General features: G+C 39.6%; 1 protein-coding gene across 1 annotated transcript in view; it reads left to right on the top strand.

The window, feature by feature from the left end:
* LOC141800519 (beta-1,4-galactosyltransferase 3) overlaps positions 1-20,960 on the top strand; it is a 33,581-nt gene extending 12,621 nt beyond the window's left edge. Inside the window, exons 2-7 of the mRNA XM_074683106.1 lie at positions 1,461-2,838; positions 9,155-9,390; positions 16,777-16,964; positions 17,079-17,201; positions 17,420-17,524; positions 17,974-20,960. Coding sequence (XP_074539207.1) covers positions 2,565-2,838; positions 9,155-9,390; positions 16,777-16,964; positions 17,079-17,201; positions 17,420-17,524; positions 17,974-18,328 — 1,281 coding nt within the window. The 5' untranslated portion in view covers positions 1,461-2,564 and the 3' untranslated portion in view covers positions 18,329-20,960. The remainder of the gene's footprint in view (positions 1-1,460; positions 2,839-9,154; positions 9,391-16,776; positions 16,965-17,078; positions 17,202-17,419; positions 17,525-17,973) is intronic.
* Positions 20,961-21,256: the final 296 nt, after the last annotated feature.

Raw genomic sequence — 21,256 nt, 5'->3', positions numbered from 1 at the left:
GATCTGCACATCCCTGCACACAACTAATGACAGGTCAACCTGATTTGGAAGACAAAGAAAGAAAACTCTACAGCAGTCTATGTATAAGACTTCAAATGCCACATGTACCCCAGGCAGGGGTGAGACAAACCGAACAAGTTCAGAGATTCAGATTAACTTCTCTGAAACTCTAACAAGATGATTCTTCATCAACAGTGGCAAACACAAGGCAGAGAAATGATGACTAAAGGGATTACAGGAACAGTTGGAGCCTAACCGTGCAGCTCTGATTATATCTTAAGTGCTTAATTCTTTAAAAATTAGACGTTAGCTGGATTTGAAATGGTCGTTTAAAGGTATGAAGACTAATACTTGTACTAATTACTTGTGGTATAAAAATATGCAACACAACCAGGAGAATGCAGTTATCCCTTTTTGCTGTCTCCTTTCGTCTTTGTTTCATCTTTGCTGTCTTGTTTTGCTTCCTCCTGTCTTTCTCCTTTAACAAGCTGTAGGTACCACGCTGTTTTTTCTTGCTTTTTGTCGGCGAGCGTGGTTTGACTGACAGACATAACACAAGGAAAAGGCGAGCACAAGAGCACTGCCTCAGAGATCTAATGTACTCTGCCCTCATTTGAGTGCTCGTAATGTTTCCCCAGTGTAATTAGCGGAGCAGGGCTGAATCTGTCTGCACAAGTCTGATCGTTGGGTAGAAATGAAGCAAACAGCACAGTTTATTAGATGTTCCACAGATCATTGTGTGCTTGGCTTTTTTAGCTGGTGTGTGCTGCAGATCTACCACTAATGCACATCGTTCCGGGTGCTCATTTTTTGCCTTTTTCAACAAACAAGCAATGAAAAAGCGGTGACTATGCATTCATGAATCTTCTTGGAGTAATTTTATTAGCATCAAATTGTGTGTAGGTGAGGCTTGGATTGTTTTTAACTTTTTTTTTTTTTAATCTCTGTCTCTCTCCATCCCTCCACCAGTGTCTAAGCATGCAGCAGGATTAGGATTAGTCGTCTGAGGCAGGCTACTTTAACAAGCACTAATTGATTTGTGACTAAGGATGTGTTAGATCCTGAAGCAGACAGCTCCAGTTTTAGCCAGAGTTAAGCTCATCACAGCCTCCTCCATCAACAAAAAGTGTCCGCTTTTTGTTTTTACTTTAAAACAAAGAGTTTTCATCCACACAGCTTTCGGTCTGCTATCCGCTGTGGGCAGCAGGCCTCTCTTTGGGGAAGCTTCTGCACTTGAGCCCACGCTGGGCCTGATTAGTCAAGGCTTTCCAACTGTGCTGCTGGGTCTCCATGTAAACAAACACAATCCATTTGTTGAGCCTGTACAGCGCACAATTAGTCATTGTTAGCATGGGAAAGTCATTCTGCTGTAAGTTCGAAATCGCTGATGTAAACAGTTTGAACCAAAGGTTGTCAGTCCATGTAACTGTCCCTCCCCCTCATCTCTTTCTGTCTTTCAGAGCCGCAACTGGTCCAGTTCCTGTTCATCCAGTGATTCCAGTGGCTGTCAGCCCAGTGAGCTGTTTGAGCTGTCTCATAGCTGTGGATTGCATCATTATGGAACAATAGAAGCGAGGATCAAAACTCTCCCTCCTCCTCTTCCTCCATCTCCTCCCCCAGTTCTTTTTCCTCTCAGCCAAACCCTCCCCCTAGCAAACACAGAGTCACCCACAGACACATGCAGACCTCTGACCACTCCTCCCACGCTAGTCATGGTCCACTCCCCCTGTCTCTCCAGCGTGTCAGACGGTGGGTGCTGTGTGTAATCCTGTGTAAAGTGTAGGCACTATACGGCTGCATATGCTCCCTTTTGTCATGGCGGCTGTTGTTGTTGCGGAGGCCTCTCTCAGGAGAGACCATGAGGGAGAACAGAAGGCAGTATAAAACTCACAAAGGGAGGAAGGGAGCGCGAGAGACACTGACGCTGCCGTTTATTTGACTGGAGGAGAATGAGCTTCACAGGGCAGCACATGGAATTCAGCCGGGGGTGAGACCACATGATGTGGGACTGGCATTGCCACCCCTTTCTAACTACGTATTGGATCAGCCTTCAACTTTGGAGATACTTGCCACATGGTGATCTGCAACAAGTAATGAAGTAAAAAGAGGAAAGTGGACAAGACTTTTTAAAGTTTTTTTTGGATGAGAATTTTTTCCCCTCTCATTGGTGTTTTGTTTTCAATATCCGTCTACCAAAAGTGCCTTTTTTGTGTTACTTTTGCCATTTTTGATACACATCTTTCTTTGTTTACTCATACTTCATATTGCCACAGTAGGTTAAAAATAACTGCGTAATAACATCACATTCACATTTTGTTGCCATATTTTAGACAACTTACACAGATTGTTAGACACTTAATTTGGGGGTGTTCACAGCCACTTCTGTAGCCTCATTCAAAGACACAGTTTACAATCCTCACGCTCTTGATTTCTGTTCATCTTTGGTAAAAGCCTCCTTACTAAACCAGGCACTTCAACATAGAGTTAAATTACTCCACACCAGCGAGTCTGTCTGTCCTGCCTCCTCCTTTGCTCCTTTGCTTTGACGACGCAGAGCCACCGCCATGGTCAGTATCCACTCTAAATGGCGCTACTTCTTCATGTTCCTGGGCATCCAGCTGGTGGTCATGGCACTGCTGTCCCGAGAGGGATACCAGAAGAGAGTCAGTTACTTCATCCGGATCTTCCGCAAACCAGACACTAATGGTGTGACAAGCCGCAACCACACCACAGCTGGTATCCCTGGAGGAGATGTTTATGCCAACCTCTCTCGCCTATCCAAGACTCATAGCCATGGAAATGATATGCCCTTCTGCCCAAAGACGTCCCCTCTTATAGGTGAGTATGCTTACCTGCTTTAGTGCCATTATTTTTCATAACTCAGGAGATCTCTCTCTTCTTCACAGATTTTACATTGTATACAAACTTATCCCACAAATTTATTTTATTATTTATTTTGTTAATTTATTTATTAATAATTTTATTTTATTGATCAATTTATTAATATTTTTATTTTATTAATTAATTTATAAATTATTTTATTTTATTAATTAGATTATTTATTTTTAATTTAAATTTAATTTAAATAATTTTAATTTAAATTAGTCAACTTTTGTGATGAATATCAGTGATTGATGAAGTTTATTTCTCTACCAGTTATTTTGAATATTGGTACTAATACTAATCTATCTATCCTGTGCAGTCGTTAGGGATTGGTACCTTTCACATTTGGAATGATATGGTACCAATGCCCAGTACCTGGCAATTGTACCAAAACGGTACCAATTTTCAGCACTTTTTTGTGTTAACATGGTAAAAGATATCAATTTGTTGAATAATAAAATACAATTTCATTTCAATTTAACAAATGTAATCTTCAGTATATAACCTTGTAATGCTGTGTTCATGTCCAGCATGGAAAACTGCCTACTCTTTCACTCCCTCACAGTCATGAGGATGTGTTTAGGTTCCTAAACATGGTACCTTTTGATTTTAGATGAATCGGTACCCAGTACTTTTGACAGAATTTGGCCGGTACCTGTAAAAGTACCTAATTTAAACCCATCCCTAGCACTTGTGGCCAAAAGTTTTACAAATGGCACAACAAATTTTGATTTTCACAAAGGTAATTTTTCATGGCAGAGGATGACTTAACATTAGGGATAGACCGATTATCAGCCGGGCCGATTATCGGGGCCGATATTTGGTATATTGGGGCATATAGGTATCGGCCTTTTTTTTCAATCCGACGACCAATAAGAAACCCATTCAAAGCTGTGTTGTTCTGGCTCTGATGCTTCTCTGCACAGAGTTTCTACTCTGTGGAAGCCATAGATGGTCATTTAAAATCAGTTATATAAAACCAAACAGAAAATTAATTCAACTGCATTACATGCCTGTAAAAAGCAGCACAAACTCAATCCTGTCCAGTTTTATTGCAGTTACATTAAAATTTTGGAAAACTTTGTTTAGATAACTTTAGCTATTTATATTTTTAAGTTTACAGTTAACTTTATAAAACATGCTGCTAAGCCTGGGAGCTGTTTAATAAACTCATGCTTGAAGGCATTTGAATGGATGCCAATATTTTCACTTTGACTGCAAATGAATATCGGCTTCAAATATCAGTTATCGGCCTCCTTGCCCACTAATAATCAGTATTGGTATCGGTCCCAGAAAAACCATATCGGTCTATCTCTACTTAACAGTTTATTACAATGAATCTAATCACTATTCACAATCTAGAGTTAAAACAAACTGCCACCACAGAAATTGAGGCAACAAACTATGTGAAAAACAAATCTTCTGTAGTTAAAGATGACATCACTCACCAGAGATACAAACAAGTTTACTTTAAAAAGGGTTTATTTATGGAACTTAAATTATAGTCTATCAGATTCAACAGCTGGTAGGAAACAGCCTTGTCAACCCAACATTAACTTCTGTGTTTTTCCACTGGTATTTTAACTGATGTAGAAACTAACAGCAGCACCTTTACAATGTGCTTTTCTCGGTAACTTTGCTGTTGGTAATTTCCTCTCACACAGTCAGTTGTGTGACTTCAATGACACTCATTCAATGTTGTTTCTTTTATGTCTACTTTCTTTATTTAACACGCCTTTCACCCAGCACGCTCTGTGCTTTAACACCTCACTAGTTCCAGCTCAGTTTTCTCGTTCCTCATTTCCTTTTCTCTGCTGGTGTCAGGTTAACCATGAAAACATTTGTTTTCACTACATGAATGTAGAGTGAAATCAACCGGTGTTACTGCCAGCTGAAATAAAAACTTTATAAATGTGTTGCTAGGAGGTTTAAACAGTTTGAATCCAGCATTACAACCGATGTGTGATTAGTAAGAAAGGTGGATAATAAATAACTATAACCATGCTTGGTTAATATCAACCCATAGCTTTTCTGCTCATTAAGTTGCAGACAAAGTGGGGAAACTTGCTCCTTTTAGAGGATAAATAAATTTAGCACAAAAAGTAAGGGAGGTTGTATGTGGAAGATTAAACTTAACAAGGTGTTTGGCATTGGCAGAGATTTGGCAAATTTCTAATGGACTTAACCCACCACTAAGTTTAGTTGTAGAAGGTATTCTTTTTGCTACCCATGCCTTAAAACTGTTCTTAAATGCAGGAGTGAAAACAAGTCTGAACAGTTGAAGTGTTCAATATTTCATATCTCACCACCTCATCTTTGTGTTCAGCCAGCCTTTGGCAGCAGTGTGAAAAGCAAGTGAAAGCTGTTAGATGAGTAAAAGATGATAAGAGAAAGAACTTGTAAAGGCCACTGATGTATTTTGTGATATTAGTTTGAAAGCTTGCAGAAACCCTCTTTGGCGACTGATATTGCTGCATTAAGACAGATCCTCAGTGTGAGTTTAATAGGATTGATGCAGGAAGCCTGTTTTTAAATTTCTGCTTCAAAACACCACACATCAGAGGCCTTGTAGAAACCCCTGCTTTGTGCAGTACACAGCGTTAGCTTCAGCTTGAATCGGCCCACTGGGGTATTAAATAATATTCAGTGTACTGCAGGAGCTTTAAAAATAGCTGCCTAATGCCACCTACTCATTAGAGTGAGGCTAATGGATTGTGTGCTGGAGTTTTTTAGCAATGGAACTCATTATTTAGACTCTATGAGTAGTGTCGATTGAACTGCTGTATCCTGATAGAGCACCAAAGCAGATCATAATCTTGATTCATGGAAATCTGATAACTGGACCGACATGAAAGAAACCCTGAACGAACTCTTTGTACCACTCATTTTATGATATTAAATCTCAGTATGTTTCGTTCTTTTTTTACAGAATGAATGAATACTTCTTTTACATGGAGGTTATGTAAGACCGTGAGTCTTTCTGTGTTAATACAAAACAAATTAAAGTTTGACTTCTGCTTTCAACCACTTTGCTCAGTGACGACCGAGCAAACTCTGCCTGCAGAAAGTGAGATATGGTTGCAATCTTTAAGAAGATAAGAGGTTGTAGCTTAACATGTCCCTCTGTTTGTCCTCTCTCTGCCCCACACTCGCCACACATTACTCAGACATTCGTATCCTGCTGAGTGTTTGTACACTTTACTTGTTGTGAGCTGTGTAAGCAGGCTTAGTTTTCTGGTTTCCAGGCTCTGCCTTCTGCTCCTTTGTTCCTACAGCACTGACAGTTATTTTACACTGCATGTGGTTAACTGAGCCAAAGGCATTGACCACCTTCCTGGAAAACCAGAATGGATAAAGGTAACTAAAGCAGTGGTGAATATTTGATCTGTGGATGGGGAGTGTACTGAAACCACCTGAAGGTTCATTCAGACTGGTTTCAGGAGACACATATTTTGAAATAATAACCAAATCCTGTAACACAATGCTTGGCCTGTGAATCAAAACCTCCCATAGAGCTGCAACTATGCATTATTTATTCCAATATTTGATCCCCTTGAAAAGGGTTTTAATTATTTACACTCTGAAATTGAATTGGATTGCAATAAAAAAGCCTGTGATGACATCCTCATTGTCTGTTCGACCAACTGTCCAAATCTCAGATGTTCTGTATTCACATAAGTAAATTTAAAAAAGTAAAATAAAACACGAGGTAATCATTATGGGCTCCTTAAACACTGAAGGTGTAAAAATATTAAACTTTTTTTAAAATAATGTTAAAGTATGTCATTAAATGTTCTCTGTCTTGTCACATGATATGTGTAAGCACTACTAGTTGGATTTTTGGGACGAGGATCCTGCTGCAGGGGCTGTTTAATCCTTTCCTCCAGAGCTTGGATTCTCTAACAGTCAATAACTGGCCTCTTTGTGTGACTTCAGAGATCATTTGCAACTTGTTTTTGCAGCTGACAGAAAGATAACATCTTCATTTGTCATCTTTTATGAGAGACAAACATGTATTGTGTTTACAGTCAGAAACAGTCAGAAACAGTCTACTGGAGGTGTAAAACATTCATACTTTTAAATATAAACTAAAGCTATTTAGTTTTTATGGAGGGTTTTTCATTGTTTGTTAACTTTATCTCATTTTAAAAGTTTGTCCTTACCCTTATTATTTATCTAAGTAGCTTTTAGCTCTTTCAATACTTCCAGTTAACATTTGACTTTTAAACTGTTTAAATACATGTTTTTATAGGTATGAATTTGTCTCAACTTCAGAATCTTATTTTAATTTACACTTTTTCATCATTCTCACGTTAATTTTTCATTGTATTTTTAAATCACAGTAAGGCACAACAGATTAAAAATTTAAAAAACAAAACAGAAAATATCTCAATGTAAGAAGCCCATTTGCTGAATTATTACACCAATAACAGCTGGTGGCTATAAAATCAAGAACTGCAGCTCAACAGACGACTACCTGGTTAATTAGGGGTGGCCAATCTGCGGCTCGCGAACCTCATGTGGCTCTTTGCCTTTCAGTGTGCGGCTCTTCGATCCATTCATTAAAAAAATGTATACGTATATCGTTATGAGTAGTGGTGTGCTGGTCAATCTTAAATATTGATGCCAACGTTGGGATCAGTGTTGATCGATACTTGGGTAATGAGACTGATACTTAAGTTTCAGTTTCTCTTCTCTATATGTACTCCTCTAAATCACACGTGCTCATAGATAGATAGATAGATAGATAGATAGATAGATAGATAGATAGATAGACGGATAGATCAATAGATAGAAAGACAGAAAGATAGATAGAATTTAGAACTTTATTAAAAACCGAAATTTGTCTTTGACACGGCTCCAAGTACAAATTTAAACACACCTACAAACGCAATAAATCTCGCTTCGAAAATAAGAAATTTTATTGATTTTTATTTTATGTCATTTCATTTATGTGTGAGAGGAAGTGTGTTTGTAAGACCACTTGTGTGATGTGGCTCTTTGTTGTACCATGGAAATTTCTGTGGCTCTTGGTCTCTGACTGGTTGGCCACCCCTGTGTTAGCGTAAGCATTGTGCGCATTAATAGAGTTAGCTTGATAGCATAGATGGAAAAATGCTCCTTCACAGTGACACACATGTAGTTTGATTAATATATTGTTCTGTGTTCAGAACCAAAACTTCAAAACAGATTTTCTCTGTGTACAGTTTCAAAGATTGTGACCAAAAATGTAAAAAAGATGACTTTGTGGGAGTTCAAATGGTTGACATTCTTTTAGAGCATGAAAGTTTCAAAAACAACAATACTGAAGTCTAAAACTGAAAAACAAGTATGAGCCACAAGAATTCTAAGTAAAAGCGCCCACAGAAAACCAACAAACCCACTCGTCTGAAATCACTTACAAATAAAGACTTTTTCACTTCAAACAACTTCAACTATGTACAGAGTTAAAGATCAACAACCATTACACTCTGTCTCTACAAAGCGGGTAAACAAAAGGAACAGTGGCACCAAAACACATGAGAACATGCAAATCATTACAGAGGATAAAACAAATCAAAGAAAATATATTCAGCAGATACAGAAAAGAAGAAAAAGGCTTCAACTCCAAAACTTTGTGCACTGCCTGTTCATTGACTCATGTTCTTTATCATTCTAATGCTGCATCTTTGTTGCTTTTGTCATGTGTAGTCTGGTGATATATTGAATGCCTCAGCCAGGATGTGACACATTTAATTTGCTTTATTCAAAATGGATAAGGGATCAAAATCGGAAGGTGTTGCCTGTCTGCCTGACTCTGTATCTTTATGTTTTCTTTTGATTTAATTTTCTTAATGATGCCAGAAATTAGTCAGAAAAAAAGATCATAAATCTTAATACATTTCTGGATTTCTACTTTGTCGCTCATTTAGAAACCCTGCTTTCTGCTTATGACAGCAGGGAGACAGTAACGAGGTATTGTGCTTGTAATAACTGCTTTTGAAGGCCAGACGAAGCTTAATTTGCTCCTCTGCATTTCCATTGAGAGGAACAGGATGCATAAGCAGCAATAATCTCTGAGGTCTGATTTATTCTGAGGCAAGAACATTCATCTTTCTGAGAGAATCTATGCTTGATCGATCCAACCTCCGAGTCAGAAAATATCTTTTTTAACCCTGATGCTACATTCAAATCCCAGCCTCCCCTACTCTCACCACATCATTTGCCTTTGCTCCTTAACACACACCATGTTCCCGACTGATAATGACAGCGGACCAATTTCTGCTTGTAGGTGGGCCGATCCACGTCAACTTCCCGTCAGGGCTCACTCTGGAAGAGGTTCAGAGGAAAAATCCCCTGGTGGTTCGTGGAGGTCGCTACAGGCCGCCCGACTGTGAGGCCAGACACAAAACAGCCATCATCATTCCCCACAGACAAAGAGAGCACCACCTCAAGTTCCTCCTCTACTACCTACATCCTTTTCTGCAGCGACAACAGCTGCAGTATGGGATCTACGTCATTCACCAGGTGAAACACACACAGCCAGATTATTCATCACTCACATGAACAGACGCAAGGGAGTTCTAGGTAGATGTCTGTTTGATATTTACAGCTCACATGTAAATAGTTTGGTCTGCATTGGTCATTGATGCTGCAGGCTAGATGAAGAGTGCCCTCTAGTGTTTGGACTCTACGTGTCCAGGTTATAGAACAGAATACTCAGGTGGCTTAAGGGTTTAATCTGCTTAGCTGCAGCTGTAACTATTCATTCACATGAACCCCTCAGCTCTTTATCTCACACGGCTTGTGCAAGGTCTTACTTTCTGTCTCCCTGGAGAACACCTGATAATCAGTTCTCTGATTCAGCTTCATAAATGCTCCTAACACTGCAGTGTGCTACTTTTTTAGGATGGATCAGGGAATTAACATCTGAAATCAGCCTGAAAATGTGATGCAACGTTGTGGTAGCGATGAGCAATAAAGTCTATATATATCATTTACTGATGAGTCATAACATAAGGGTATTCTACACTTTAAATCAGGACACTGTGCTCTTTTCTATAACAGATAAAGAGCAAAAATAAATTCCTCCTTCCAGCTCAAAATCCATGTTTACCAATCTTATTCCAGAAACATTTGATTTTAATAAAGCTTCCCACGTTTTAGGGGTCTTATGGCACTAAAGTTACACAATTCCTTGTCCTCTTTTTCTGACCGTAGCATTGTTGAATTTAAGGGGGAATCTTTCTGAAGTTTTGAAGTTTGAAGTTTTGATTTTACTTTTTAGAAATTTCAGCATTCATATGGATAGACCATGTAATGGTAATTTTATTGTCTTTGTTTTCACTGCTTGAGATGCCCCATATCCTGCTTCCTTGAGACACCCCATCTCCTGATTCTTCAATAAGCATCCAGACCCTTTTGTCTTGTGTCTAGATTTCTAACACCTTCAGCCCAACTTCTAGGCCTCTGATCTCAATGTGATTTCCTGTAGCAGACAGAGGGGTGTGAACAGTACCTTTTGGGGCGTTTCTCTCAAGCATAAATGTTGAGCTCGAACTAGGTTCGGGGTCTTTTCTTCACTTTGACCGCTCGCGTGTTGACTGACCTTTTTCTTTGCAAAGGAAAATAAAACCTTGCTGGCCGGCAGAAGTCTCTATTTCATTCTTCACCAGAAACAGGAAAATTTCCACAACAATTTGGTGTCAGAAGTGGGATCCCTCAAGCAATCGTCTGGGACGGGACACGGACAGTGAACAGGCCATCCTGGAAGAAAAAAGATTTCCAGCCTCCAACCTCAAATCCTTTTAGAGAAGGGAGGACTGTCCGTGGACACCCCAGATCGTTGCTGCTGGGATTTTACGAGCGCAAATTCAGCAAAATTTATCTGGTGAGCACTGAAATATTGGCTTTAAATGATTTTAGTTTTGTTTTCTCTCTCTCTCTAAAAATTGGGTTTTTTAAATTTGGCATAATAGTTTTCGTTTCTCATAATATCCACAATTTTTCTAAGCTACTCTCGCTTGTGGCTTAAAAATAAGGAAGTGAAAGCTACTCTCGCTTGTGGCTTGTTAAAAATAAGGAAGTGAAAGCTACTCTCGCTTGTGGCTTGTTAAAAATAAGGAAGTGAAAGCTACTCTCACTTGTGGCTTAAAAAAAATAAGGAAGTGTTTCGCTTTTCTATCGCTTGTAGCTTATAACGAAGCGGTCTGCATAGAGACGTCTGTGTTGAATTAGTCGTATACGGCCTCCACATTTGGAATGCGGAGTAAAATCCGTGAGGTTGGACCTCCGGTGGGACATATTGTGGATATTATGAGAAGGAAAACCGGGGATAAAAGTCTAAAAGTTTTTAGATGTCTAGACAACTGAGTTTGGATTCCCAATAGGGGGATCCCTCAGGTTAAAAAACACACCAAATTTAGAAGGAAACTTAAAGGAAACGAAAAGAAGAACGAAACAAAAAAAAAAAATAAAATAAAAAAGGAAAAATAGAAAAGTTTGTCTAAAAAGAAAAAAAAATGGAATTGAATATTTGGAAGGTCAAAAAGAGAGTTCATGGACGCGGGAAGGAGATGCAAGTCATGAACTAGAAAAACACTGTAGAAACATGACTCTTTTCCTGTGGGAAAAATTGAAACCAGTGAAAATCAAAATTAACAAAAGCAAGGACACCAAACCTTGCAGATTGTCTCCTATATTTTTCACAGATGACCGCTTTGAAGCAGGATCCAGACCTCAACAGCAACCCATCTTTTCATCCTTCAGCTCCATCACTGCACAACTCTACAATACCCAAGGAGGGAAAAGAAAACAGACTCAACAGACAACAACAAAAAGAAAAGAGGAAGACCTCAGAGGAAGTTCATTCTGAAATGCCTGCTTCACCACCAACTCCACAGTTTGACCACAGAAACATCTCATCAACTCATGCAGACCAGTCGGACTCAAAATGGTTGAAGGTTGCTGGAGAAGGATGGACTCCAGCTGACAAGCCAAGCTAACTTGTGAGGTTGAAGGAGGTACTGCACCACACTCACACAAACATACTGAGCAGATTAATACACAGTCTATTGAGAGCTTAAGCAACATACATATAATTGCTCCAAAATTCGTCCAGCACACATCTGATCATTTCAAGAATTTTCGGCAACATACATTGACCATCGCAGAACGAAATTTTGTACTTTTGGTTTACTCCACAGACTGTGGTTAAAGCTTTAGAATTAACTAGAAAAACAGAACCTTTGCTAACTTGAGATTATGTGTACTCTGTTGATCAGCTTAGACAAACATTACCATCCCACTCAAGTGTGGGGGTGAGTTAACCATGAGTTTCAAACATGCATCGTTGCTCTGTGAAGTCTGACCCATCAACCTGATGGGTAGGGACTTGATGTGCAAATTTGGCATTTGTCTGATCTCAACCCTAGGAGGTGTCAAAGTTCACAGACTATCTGACCTGAAACCAAATCTCTCACACTCTTTTGTCTACCACACCCCAAACCTGATATACATATCAATGATTTGCAATCACTCGCTGCTTCTCCTGAGCTTCTCACAGAAGCTAGAAAAACAGTTTCAACAGCTGCAATAGATTTCATGACACCAGAGGACCTGCAGTGTACCTTTAATGTGTCACCAGGATCCGATGAACCATATGAGGAAAGTTGGGTGAGAGAAAGATTCAACAGACTTGATTTGTCACACTGTTATCGAACACAACAGATATGTCTTACACCAGTTTAATATGACATGTACACAATTAACTATTTGCTCCCACACATCACACATGCAACATCAGATAACCATAAAGGCTGGGGCCCATTATGACATCATGTACGCGCGTTTGCTGATAGGCAAGAAACATCTGATCGATCTTTCATACATTGACACGGCAGTGTTGTTTTCAGTTTAACATCTGTTGTGCACACTCAGAGAAAATCCAGCTGGTACCTAAAGCACTTCTAAATTGTTCAATCATTTTTTTTTTTTTCCATTTGTCTGAAGAATCGAGCTACAGTTATTACAGCCCTACAGGAGGTCACTAAGACTCTGTAGGCTGTCAGTAAGTATGATGTCTGTCTCATGAAAAACTGTGAACCTTTTGTCATCACTCTAACAATTCAGAATTCTTCTTTCTAGGAAACTCAAATAGTGATGCCACTACAAAATGAGATGCATTCCAACCCAGTGTTCTTGATTCTTGATTCTTGATTAGCTTCGACTCCAATTTCTATTCCCAGCTCCTCACGGCAATACAGTCCTTTAACAACCAAAGGAAAGACGTGGAGATCCTATGAGGACGCAGTGTGAGAGGCACCAGATACAAACATCGCCTACCCAAAGTTTTCCTTACACACTTTGCAAAAATTGACACATGGATTGGGCCATGTGTCAAGAGGGGGAATACTGGGCGCCATCACTCAACAATGGTTCATCAAAAGGGTTTTTCAGTTTTATGAGCAGAATTTTTTTTTCTTTTCTTAATTGTGTTTGGTTTGTGAAACACAAAACACAGGTAAGAGCAAAAACCATCACACACACAGACACACACACATACATACACACGGACACACACACACACACACACAAACACACACACACACACACACACACACACACACACACACACACACACACTACCACCACCACAACCACCACCACCAGACAGACCATTAGAACATTTGATTAGGATTTCATAGAACTGTCTTGTTTAGGATTTTGTTGATTCTGCAGTAACATAAATCAGTGAATTTCTTGCCAGTGACTTCAGTTAACATTATGCATACCATCCTGCCAGTGGAGGTGCTATGGAATAAGATAAGAGGCACTCTAAAATCTAATGGGGCCAAGTGTTGTTGAGGAAACAGGACTGCCATGGACAGAGGCTCTGTCTGTTGTTTTGATGCAAATGGGGATGAGGAGAAGGTCCAGAGTGAACATGAGTCCCTTTGAAATTCTTTTTTGGCAGAACCCCCATCACTCGGAGTGAAGCCTGCAACCAGGTCACTCCCCTCCACTGGCCTACCTGAGGGTGACATGATATAATACTGCAAAAACTTATCTTCTACTTTTTCTCAAATCTCCCAGCAGGTGAAGTAAGTCCTTCCACCACCAGTTTCCGCATCGCTCCATGGTTCCAGGCTGGTGACCGGGTGGTGTAAAGGACCTAAGACGGAAGGCCCATCCCAGATGCTCCTGACAACGCATGCTGCCATGAAGATCACTGAGGGGACCACGTGAATTCACACCAGCCACTGCAGGAAGGTTCCTGAGCCCACAGAGCAGACCAGACAACAGGAGGACCTTGCAGACCAGACGAGAGGAGGACCTTGCAGACCAGACGACAGGAGGACCTTGCAGACCAGATGAGAGGAGGAACACGCTGACCAGCTGAGGACCACGCAGACTAGAGGAGGACCGTGTAGACACAACCAATTGAGGACCACGAGACCAGACCAGAGGAGGACAGACAGCGCAAGGAGGAACCAGCACATGAGAGCACAGCATAAGAAACAACCGTGAACTCACCAGACGACAACTAGACGAGAAGGATTGACAACAAAAACGTCTTCCCATTAAACTACACCACATACCACCTGATCTTCACCCTATAATTTTCAGCAATAATGATGGAAGCCTACACCTACAAACCTGCCAAGACTGTCCCTCTGACAAAAGGACAACATTTACCTACTTTACTGCTGAATCTGAAATTGGGCAATCGAGTCCAATTTGTGCATATTTTGCCAAATATGACAAGTACCAATGCAGAGACCCCTGTGGCCCACACAATTGGAACCTGATCGTGGCCTCTACTGACAAAACCCTTGCTCCAAACAGAGACCCCGTATCACAGTAGCAAAACTTCCAACTTCCAATGGAGCCAGATCACCATCTCTAATGTGACATCCACTGATGCAGGCCCATATTGGTGTGAAATTGAATATCCAAACCTTGATATGTATAGACAACACAGACTCATAGTCAATGAGCTACCAAACTCATATGACACTTCACTGAACATGCTGTCAAATGTTAAGACAGTCTCAACAGCCTCTGAGACAGAAGACGACCACCTCGTTTCCACAAACATTGCTGATCATAAGGACGATATACTGCAACAAGCTCTCAGACAATGCAATAACAACAACACATGCTCTAACTCTAAGAGTCGAAGATTCCTGGTGACAGTTGGGTGTTGCTGGAAAACAAGTCAGAAACAATATTATTGTTGCTCCACATCCAAATATCATCTTTATTGACTCTCATTCAACCCCTAGTAATATGGTCTCTGAAGTTCCCCCACGGCATACAGAAACTTGTGTTTGTTCATCAACATCATCATGTCCTTTGTTTCTAGACCAGACAATTTGCTGAACTAGAATGTTTGTAACTACCACAGTTGTGACTGTAGTTTATGTAAATGTTAACAATGCAGATCAAAATTCATTTTTTCATTTCACATTCCTGACCCCCATCATTGCCCCAGCTCTGACTCTGATGATGACATTTTGTACATGATGCTTTTTGAATTTTTTGGTTGTTGTTTAGTTAAGTTTAGTTTAGTTTAGTTAAGTTTTCTTTTTTTTTTATCAATTCCTTTGCTTCTTTTTATTTTATTTTATTTTATTTTATTTTGTTTTATTTTTTTCCCTCTGGTTGTGTTCAACTGATTAATGAATAATCAAAAGGGGGAATTGTAATGGTAATTTTATTGTCTTTGTTTTCACTGCTTGAGATGCCCCATATCCTGCTTCCTTGAGACACCCCATCTCCTGATTCTTCAATAAGCATCCAGACCCTTTTGTCTTGTGTCTAGATTTCTAACACCTTCAGCCCAACTTCTAGGCCTCTGATCTCAATGTGATTTCCTGTAGCAGACAGAGGGGTGTGAACAGTACCTTTTGGGGCGTTTCTCTCAAGCATAAATGTTGAGCTCGAACTAGGTTCGGGGTCTTTTCTTCACTTTGACCGCTCGCGTGTTGACTGACCTTTTTCTTTGCAAAGGAAAATAAAACCTTGCTGGCCGGCAGAAGTCTCTATTTCATTCTTCACCAGAAACAGGAAAATTTCCACAACAACCATGACCTCTAATAACAAATACTTTATCATCAAATGAAATCTAAATTATAATAACTCTAGTTTGACTTGCATCTCATAACTTTAAAACCATAATAACATAATTACTTTATTCAGACTTCAATATTGTAACAAAACTACTTTAAGATTATGACTTTATTACGACTTTTATCTTGTAACACTACAGTTTTTACAGTTCTAACTTTACAACTTCAATTTGACTTTAACATCCTGCCATTATGGCATTTCAACTTTAATGTCATACCTTTATGACTGTATTTCATAACATCAAGACTTGATTCCAAATTCCCCCTTTTAACATTTCAACTTTGATTTTTTTATTTAGTTACTTTATATGACTATATATTAGATATTATCTGAAATATTCCAACTTTATTGCCTTTTTTGTCTTTAACTGTTTCCTAAGCCCTCTCAGAAGTTAAATTCTGTATCTTCCATCTCCTCATTTATTTATATATTTAACCACTATTTAACCAGGTAAAAGACCCATTGAGCTCGAGACCTCTTTCACTCTTTCATCTCTTTCACTCTTCCTCCCTTTCCTGGCCAAGGGAGGCCGCAGCACATGTCAAAGTAGACAAAACAGAGTACAGCAACAGACATTATAATACAAGCAATAAAATACAGGAGTTGTTTTAAGAAACAATTTAAGAACACAGGTACTGTTTGATGGAATCATGTTGTCATACCGATAACTTCTGTCGTGACCTCTGGCTGGTTGCGTGTTGAACACTTCAAGTGGAGTGTAATATGAGGTCACAGCCACACAGCCTGATGGGAGACTTAACGTCTGTGTTTCTTCCACAGGCTGGAAACTACACTTTCAACAGAGCCAAACTGATGAACGTTGGTTTTCGAGAAGCCATGAGGGAGGAGGACTGGGACTGTCTCTTTTTCCATGATGTGGACCTCATCCCTGAGGACGACCGCAACACCTACATCTGCGACTCCAACCCCAAGCATGCAGCCATCGCCATGGACAAGTTTGGCTACAAGTGTGTTGCTTTTTGTCTCTCAAAATCAGGAAGAAACTCATTGTCCACCTGTTATTTTTGTCACATATTCAAAACACTTATATCGTTGTGTCTGTGATCTTTAATTCCTTCCAGGCTTCCGTACAAAATGTATTTTGGAGGAGTGTCAGCTCTGACGCCACTGCACTACCTCAAAATGAACGGCTTTCCCAACAACTACTGGGGCTGGGGTGGAGAGGATGATGATATCGGAGTCAGGTGAGAAAAGCTGAGACAGATATTTAAAATCCAAGTCTTTAAAGGTAAGTAAGAAAGAAACAAAGTGGTAAATGATGACTTCAAGCTGCTGCAGACCTGATTAAGACATACAGAAAAAATAAATGAGTAATCTGCTTTGGATGGAAAATCTGATGTGTTGTTTTTTTTTGGCATTCTCTTGTACTTTAAGACTAACTTCATTTTTTTCCTCCCCTCAGAGTGTCTCTTGCAGGGATGTATATCACACGCCCATCGTTAAAGGTTGGACGTTATAAGATGATAAAACACAAGCTGGACAAAGGCAACGATGTGAATCCAAAGAGGTAAACAAGTTGATGTGTTTGGTTTTATTCAGGAAACTCAAAAATCTCCAATGTGTTGAGGTTCATAAAAACCTGCAGTGCTTCATCTGGATCAAACAACAGAAACGAAACTGTTACTGATGTTTGTTTACAAAATTGTTACAGGTCATAGTTTTTGAGGTAATACAGCAGAAAAAAAAGAAGTCATATAAAAAAGAGAATCTATTTATTTGCATCCACAACAAACACATGCAGTACAACAGTGGGTGATGGTGCTCATGGGAAATGTAGTCTTCATCCTGGAAAACACTATACATGTTGATCAAAGGGGTTATTGGTATCAGCACATTAAAGCTCCTCACAGCACTTTTGATCAGCGTGTTACTCCAAGTTTGGTCGATACAATCGGCCATTGCACATTTCTCATATAATGCATCCTTTGATATCCACTGCTCTGTCTCTGTGTGAAGGTTCAACATGCTGGCAAAGACCCGCACAACCTGGAAGTTGGATGGGATGAACACTGCTGAATACGAGACAATCTCACGGCAATACCTGCCTCTCTACACCAACATCACTGTCAACATCGGCACGGAGGCCGGTTTACACCCTCTTCCTCCGACGCATCCTGCAGCTGCCAAAGCTGACAGCAAACCTGAGGTCAAAGTACCCACCAAGGCTGACGGCAAAGCTGAGGTCAAAATAACTGCCAAAGCTGACAGCAAACCTGAGGTCAAAGATAACAGCAAACCTGAGGTCCAGGCAGCCACTGAAGTTGAGGTGAAAGGCCCAGCCAAACTCAAAGAGGGCCCCTCAGAGAAATAACCCACCCTGAGAGCTTGTTAATCATATTCCAGTTTGTGGGTAGACGGTTTTTCTCTTTTGTCTTTTTCTTTTGTTTGTGGCTCATTTTAGTTTTTTTTTTTGTTTTTGGTGACAGTTTTTGGAGAATCATATCATGCTGCGTGCAGGCGCTGGGGCCCTCATTTGACTGATGGGTTACAGAATCAAAACAAAGGACCTGAATTCGTTGACCCTTAGATGACGGCTCTCTGCCTCAGTTCCTGTTACGTCACTTTTTTTTCTTCCAGGGAGCCACAGTGAAGAGTGGAGTGTAAAAGTTGGACTCTATGAGTTTATATATCTGCAGCGCTGTGGTCGCTGCTCAAACCTTGTGATGCCTTAGAAACTTGTCATTTTTAAATCTTTGTTTGTTGCCTCACTCATACTTTACATTATTTACAGCATTGATGGAGCAGTAGCTGCAGTTTCTAGCGGTCACACTGTGCCACTACATAAAGATATATATATTTTTCCCAGCGCCAATGAGTGAAGTAGATTTTGTTTCTACAGTGAGTGAAGCTGCTACAAAGCGTGAAGGAACCTGACAGATTTGTGTATAACTGTTGATATTATCACTGCTTCTAATTATAGCGCACATATCCTATCTGTCTGAAAATACCTGGGCTCCAGTTTTACACGAGTTCCTTCACAGAGATGCTGATACATGTATATCTGTTGAGTGTATACAAAGATAGACTTAATCTTCCTAAATCTAGCCTCTTGTCTTGTCCCGTATGAATGAGGATAAAGTGAAACATCTCAGTCCTGTGCATCAGAGGCCGAGGATTGTCTGTAAGCTTTTCATTCTGAGCGTATCACGTGTCTTCAACATTTGATTTCCTTTAGTTTGAGTGTTTTTTGCCTTTATCAAACAGGAGCAGGTCTTGGTGACACTGATCAGCCCTCTGCCTTCACATGAGCGTACGATTCACATCAAAATGGAGTCTTGTCTTGCTGACTATTTTTTAAAGAGAATTTATTGATTATGCAGAGCATGCTATATATTTTCTATGTATTTTCGTCCAATAAGAGTGCTGGCTTGCTCCTTCAACATCTGATATGCAGTTCATCTTCTGATCAGGCTGTCTTTAGCATCTTTCTCATCTCTTTTCCTCGGTTTTCACTAAAGCCAAGGAGTAAACACAACAAAGCATTTTGTACTGCACTTAAAAGGAAAAAGTCCTACATGAAATAAGTTCAGGATCAGAAGCAGTTTGAAACGGCTGCTTCAAGTAGCTAAATGTGTTTGTGTTGTCAAACCAGTTTGTTCAGTAGCTGGGGCCAAAGGTACGACAGGAAAAACTGGAGTGATCCCCAATGTAAGTTATAAGTTACATCTCCAACAGAAATTCAGAATCTAGTCTGCAACTTCTTAAATCATTTTCAAGCAATAACATAAATACTTTTCTCACTATAGCTTTTAAATAACAGTTTTTTTTTTGTTATTTTAGGAAGCAAATCAGGGGTCTGAATTTTGAGCTTTTTGTTCAAGAAAGTAGTTTCGTTAAAGTCGTCACTTCAGTGTCTTTGAAGTTTTATGGATCATTTTTTCTTCAAAAAAGGTTTCATGTTTGATGTATAATTCTGAAAAAGCTGACATTTTTACACTTTTTAATTAACAAACTCATCAAGCAAAATAGCCACCCACCATAATTGCGCCCTGCTTTCTACTCTGACCAGTTTCTCGTTGTTGTTGCTTTGAAAAATCTGCTTCCTCTGTTTTTCTTTTTCCACTAAAGCCCTCATACTGCATGTTGACTCCCCTCCCCGCTCTTCATGTTTCTGCTCTCTGACAGTTTTGATTGTTTACACAGGAAGACAGGAAAAAAAAAAAAAAGAGTCCCTTTACCCTGTGAGTGTGGCCATACCGAGAGGTGAACAGGCTGAAACCAAAGACGACTGCATAGAAAGCTGTGGTGATGAATTAAAAGTGTGTGGTGAGTGTGTGTGTATGCTCAATTGCTGTGAGATATTTCTGTATCTTCTTGGTCCTTCTTGGTGTTTATCCCTCCTGTCAACACTTGTAGCTTGTCTCAAACTATCATGTATTCTCAGCACAGCTTTTAGTAAAGGGACAAAAAAGTTTTTATTTTTATTTCAGTCTTTGATTAATTTTTTTACGGAGAGTGGCTGCATGTTTTTTTGATTTTGTTTTTTTTTTAAATCAGACTTGTATATGCTGTATTATCATTTTGATGTGAATCCATATTCAAAGCCTATGGCCTTAGAAACACACAATACTAGTATTTACCTGATGAAACCTTCATATCAGACTTAGTATGCATGACAAAGAACCTATTAGTAAGGGAATGTAATGAGCACAACCTGGAGATTATACATATCAAAGCTCGCCCAGGAAACATGAAGCATGCTGCAGTGTATGAACTGGAAACTGTTATTGTGACTTCACATCTAAGTTTAGTTCTGCTGTCTGCAGCGTACGTTGTTACTTTCTGTTCGGTTTGACTCCATTCTGATGTGGAAAAGCTCCGCAGCAATAGGAAGCAGTCACCACAGGGTAGTACTGATGTGACTTAGTGAGTAATTTCTGCTCTCTTTATGAATTCTGCACAGTCCAGAGTGGCCTTAAATTCATATTAATAAACTGATTATCTGAAACAAATCTCATCTTCTTCTTTCATTGTCTTTCATGATTTAGGATCAATCCTGCAAGTCCATGGAATGTAAAAAAAGGTGGAAAAAAAAAGCTCCTGAGGGCCCTGCCTCACTCCTTGCGTAATGATACTCAACTCTTTGTTTAAATATCAAAGTGTTTAAATATCAAAGTGGTTGGGTTTTATTTGGAACTCTTGTTATATTTATGTTTTTTTTTATTCATTGATTTTTCTTGAAGTGAGATACTTGCCAACAGTAAGTGTATGTTGCATATAGTGGGGTTCCATGTATGGT

Source organism: Halichoeres trimaculatus, unplaced genomic scaffold (genome assembly GCF_033239565.1).
Source record: "Halichoeres trimaculatus isolate MK-OKI-2021-1 unplaced genomic scaffold, fHalTri1.1 fHalTri1_scaffold_12, whole genome shotgun sequence".
NCBI classification, from domain to species: Eukaryota; Metazoa; Chordata; class Actinopteri; order Labriformes; family Labridae; genus Halichoeres; species Halichoeres trimaculatus.
This window is presented reverse-complemented; position numbering and strand designations above follow the sequence as displayed.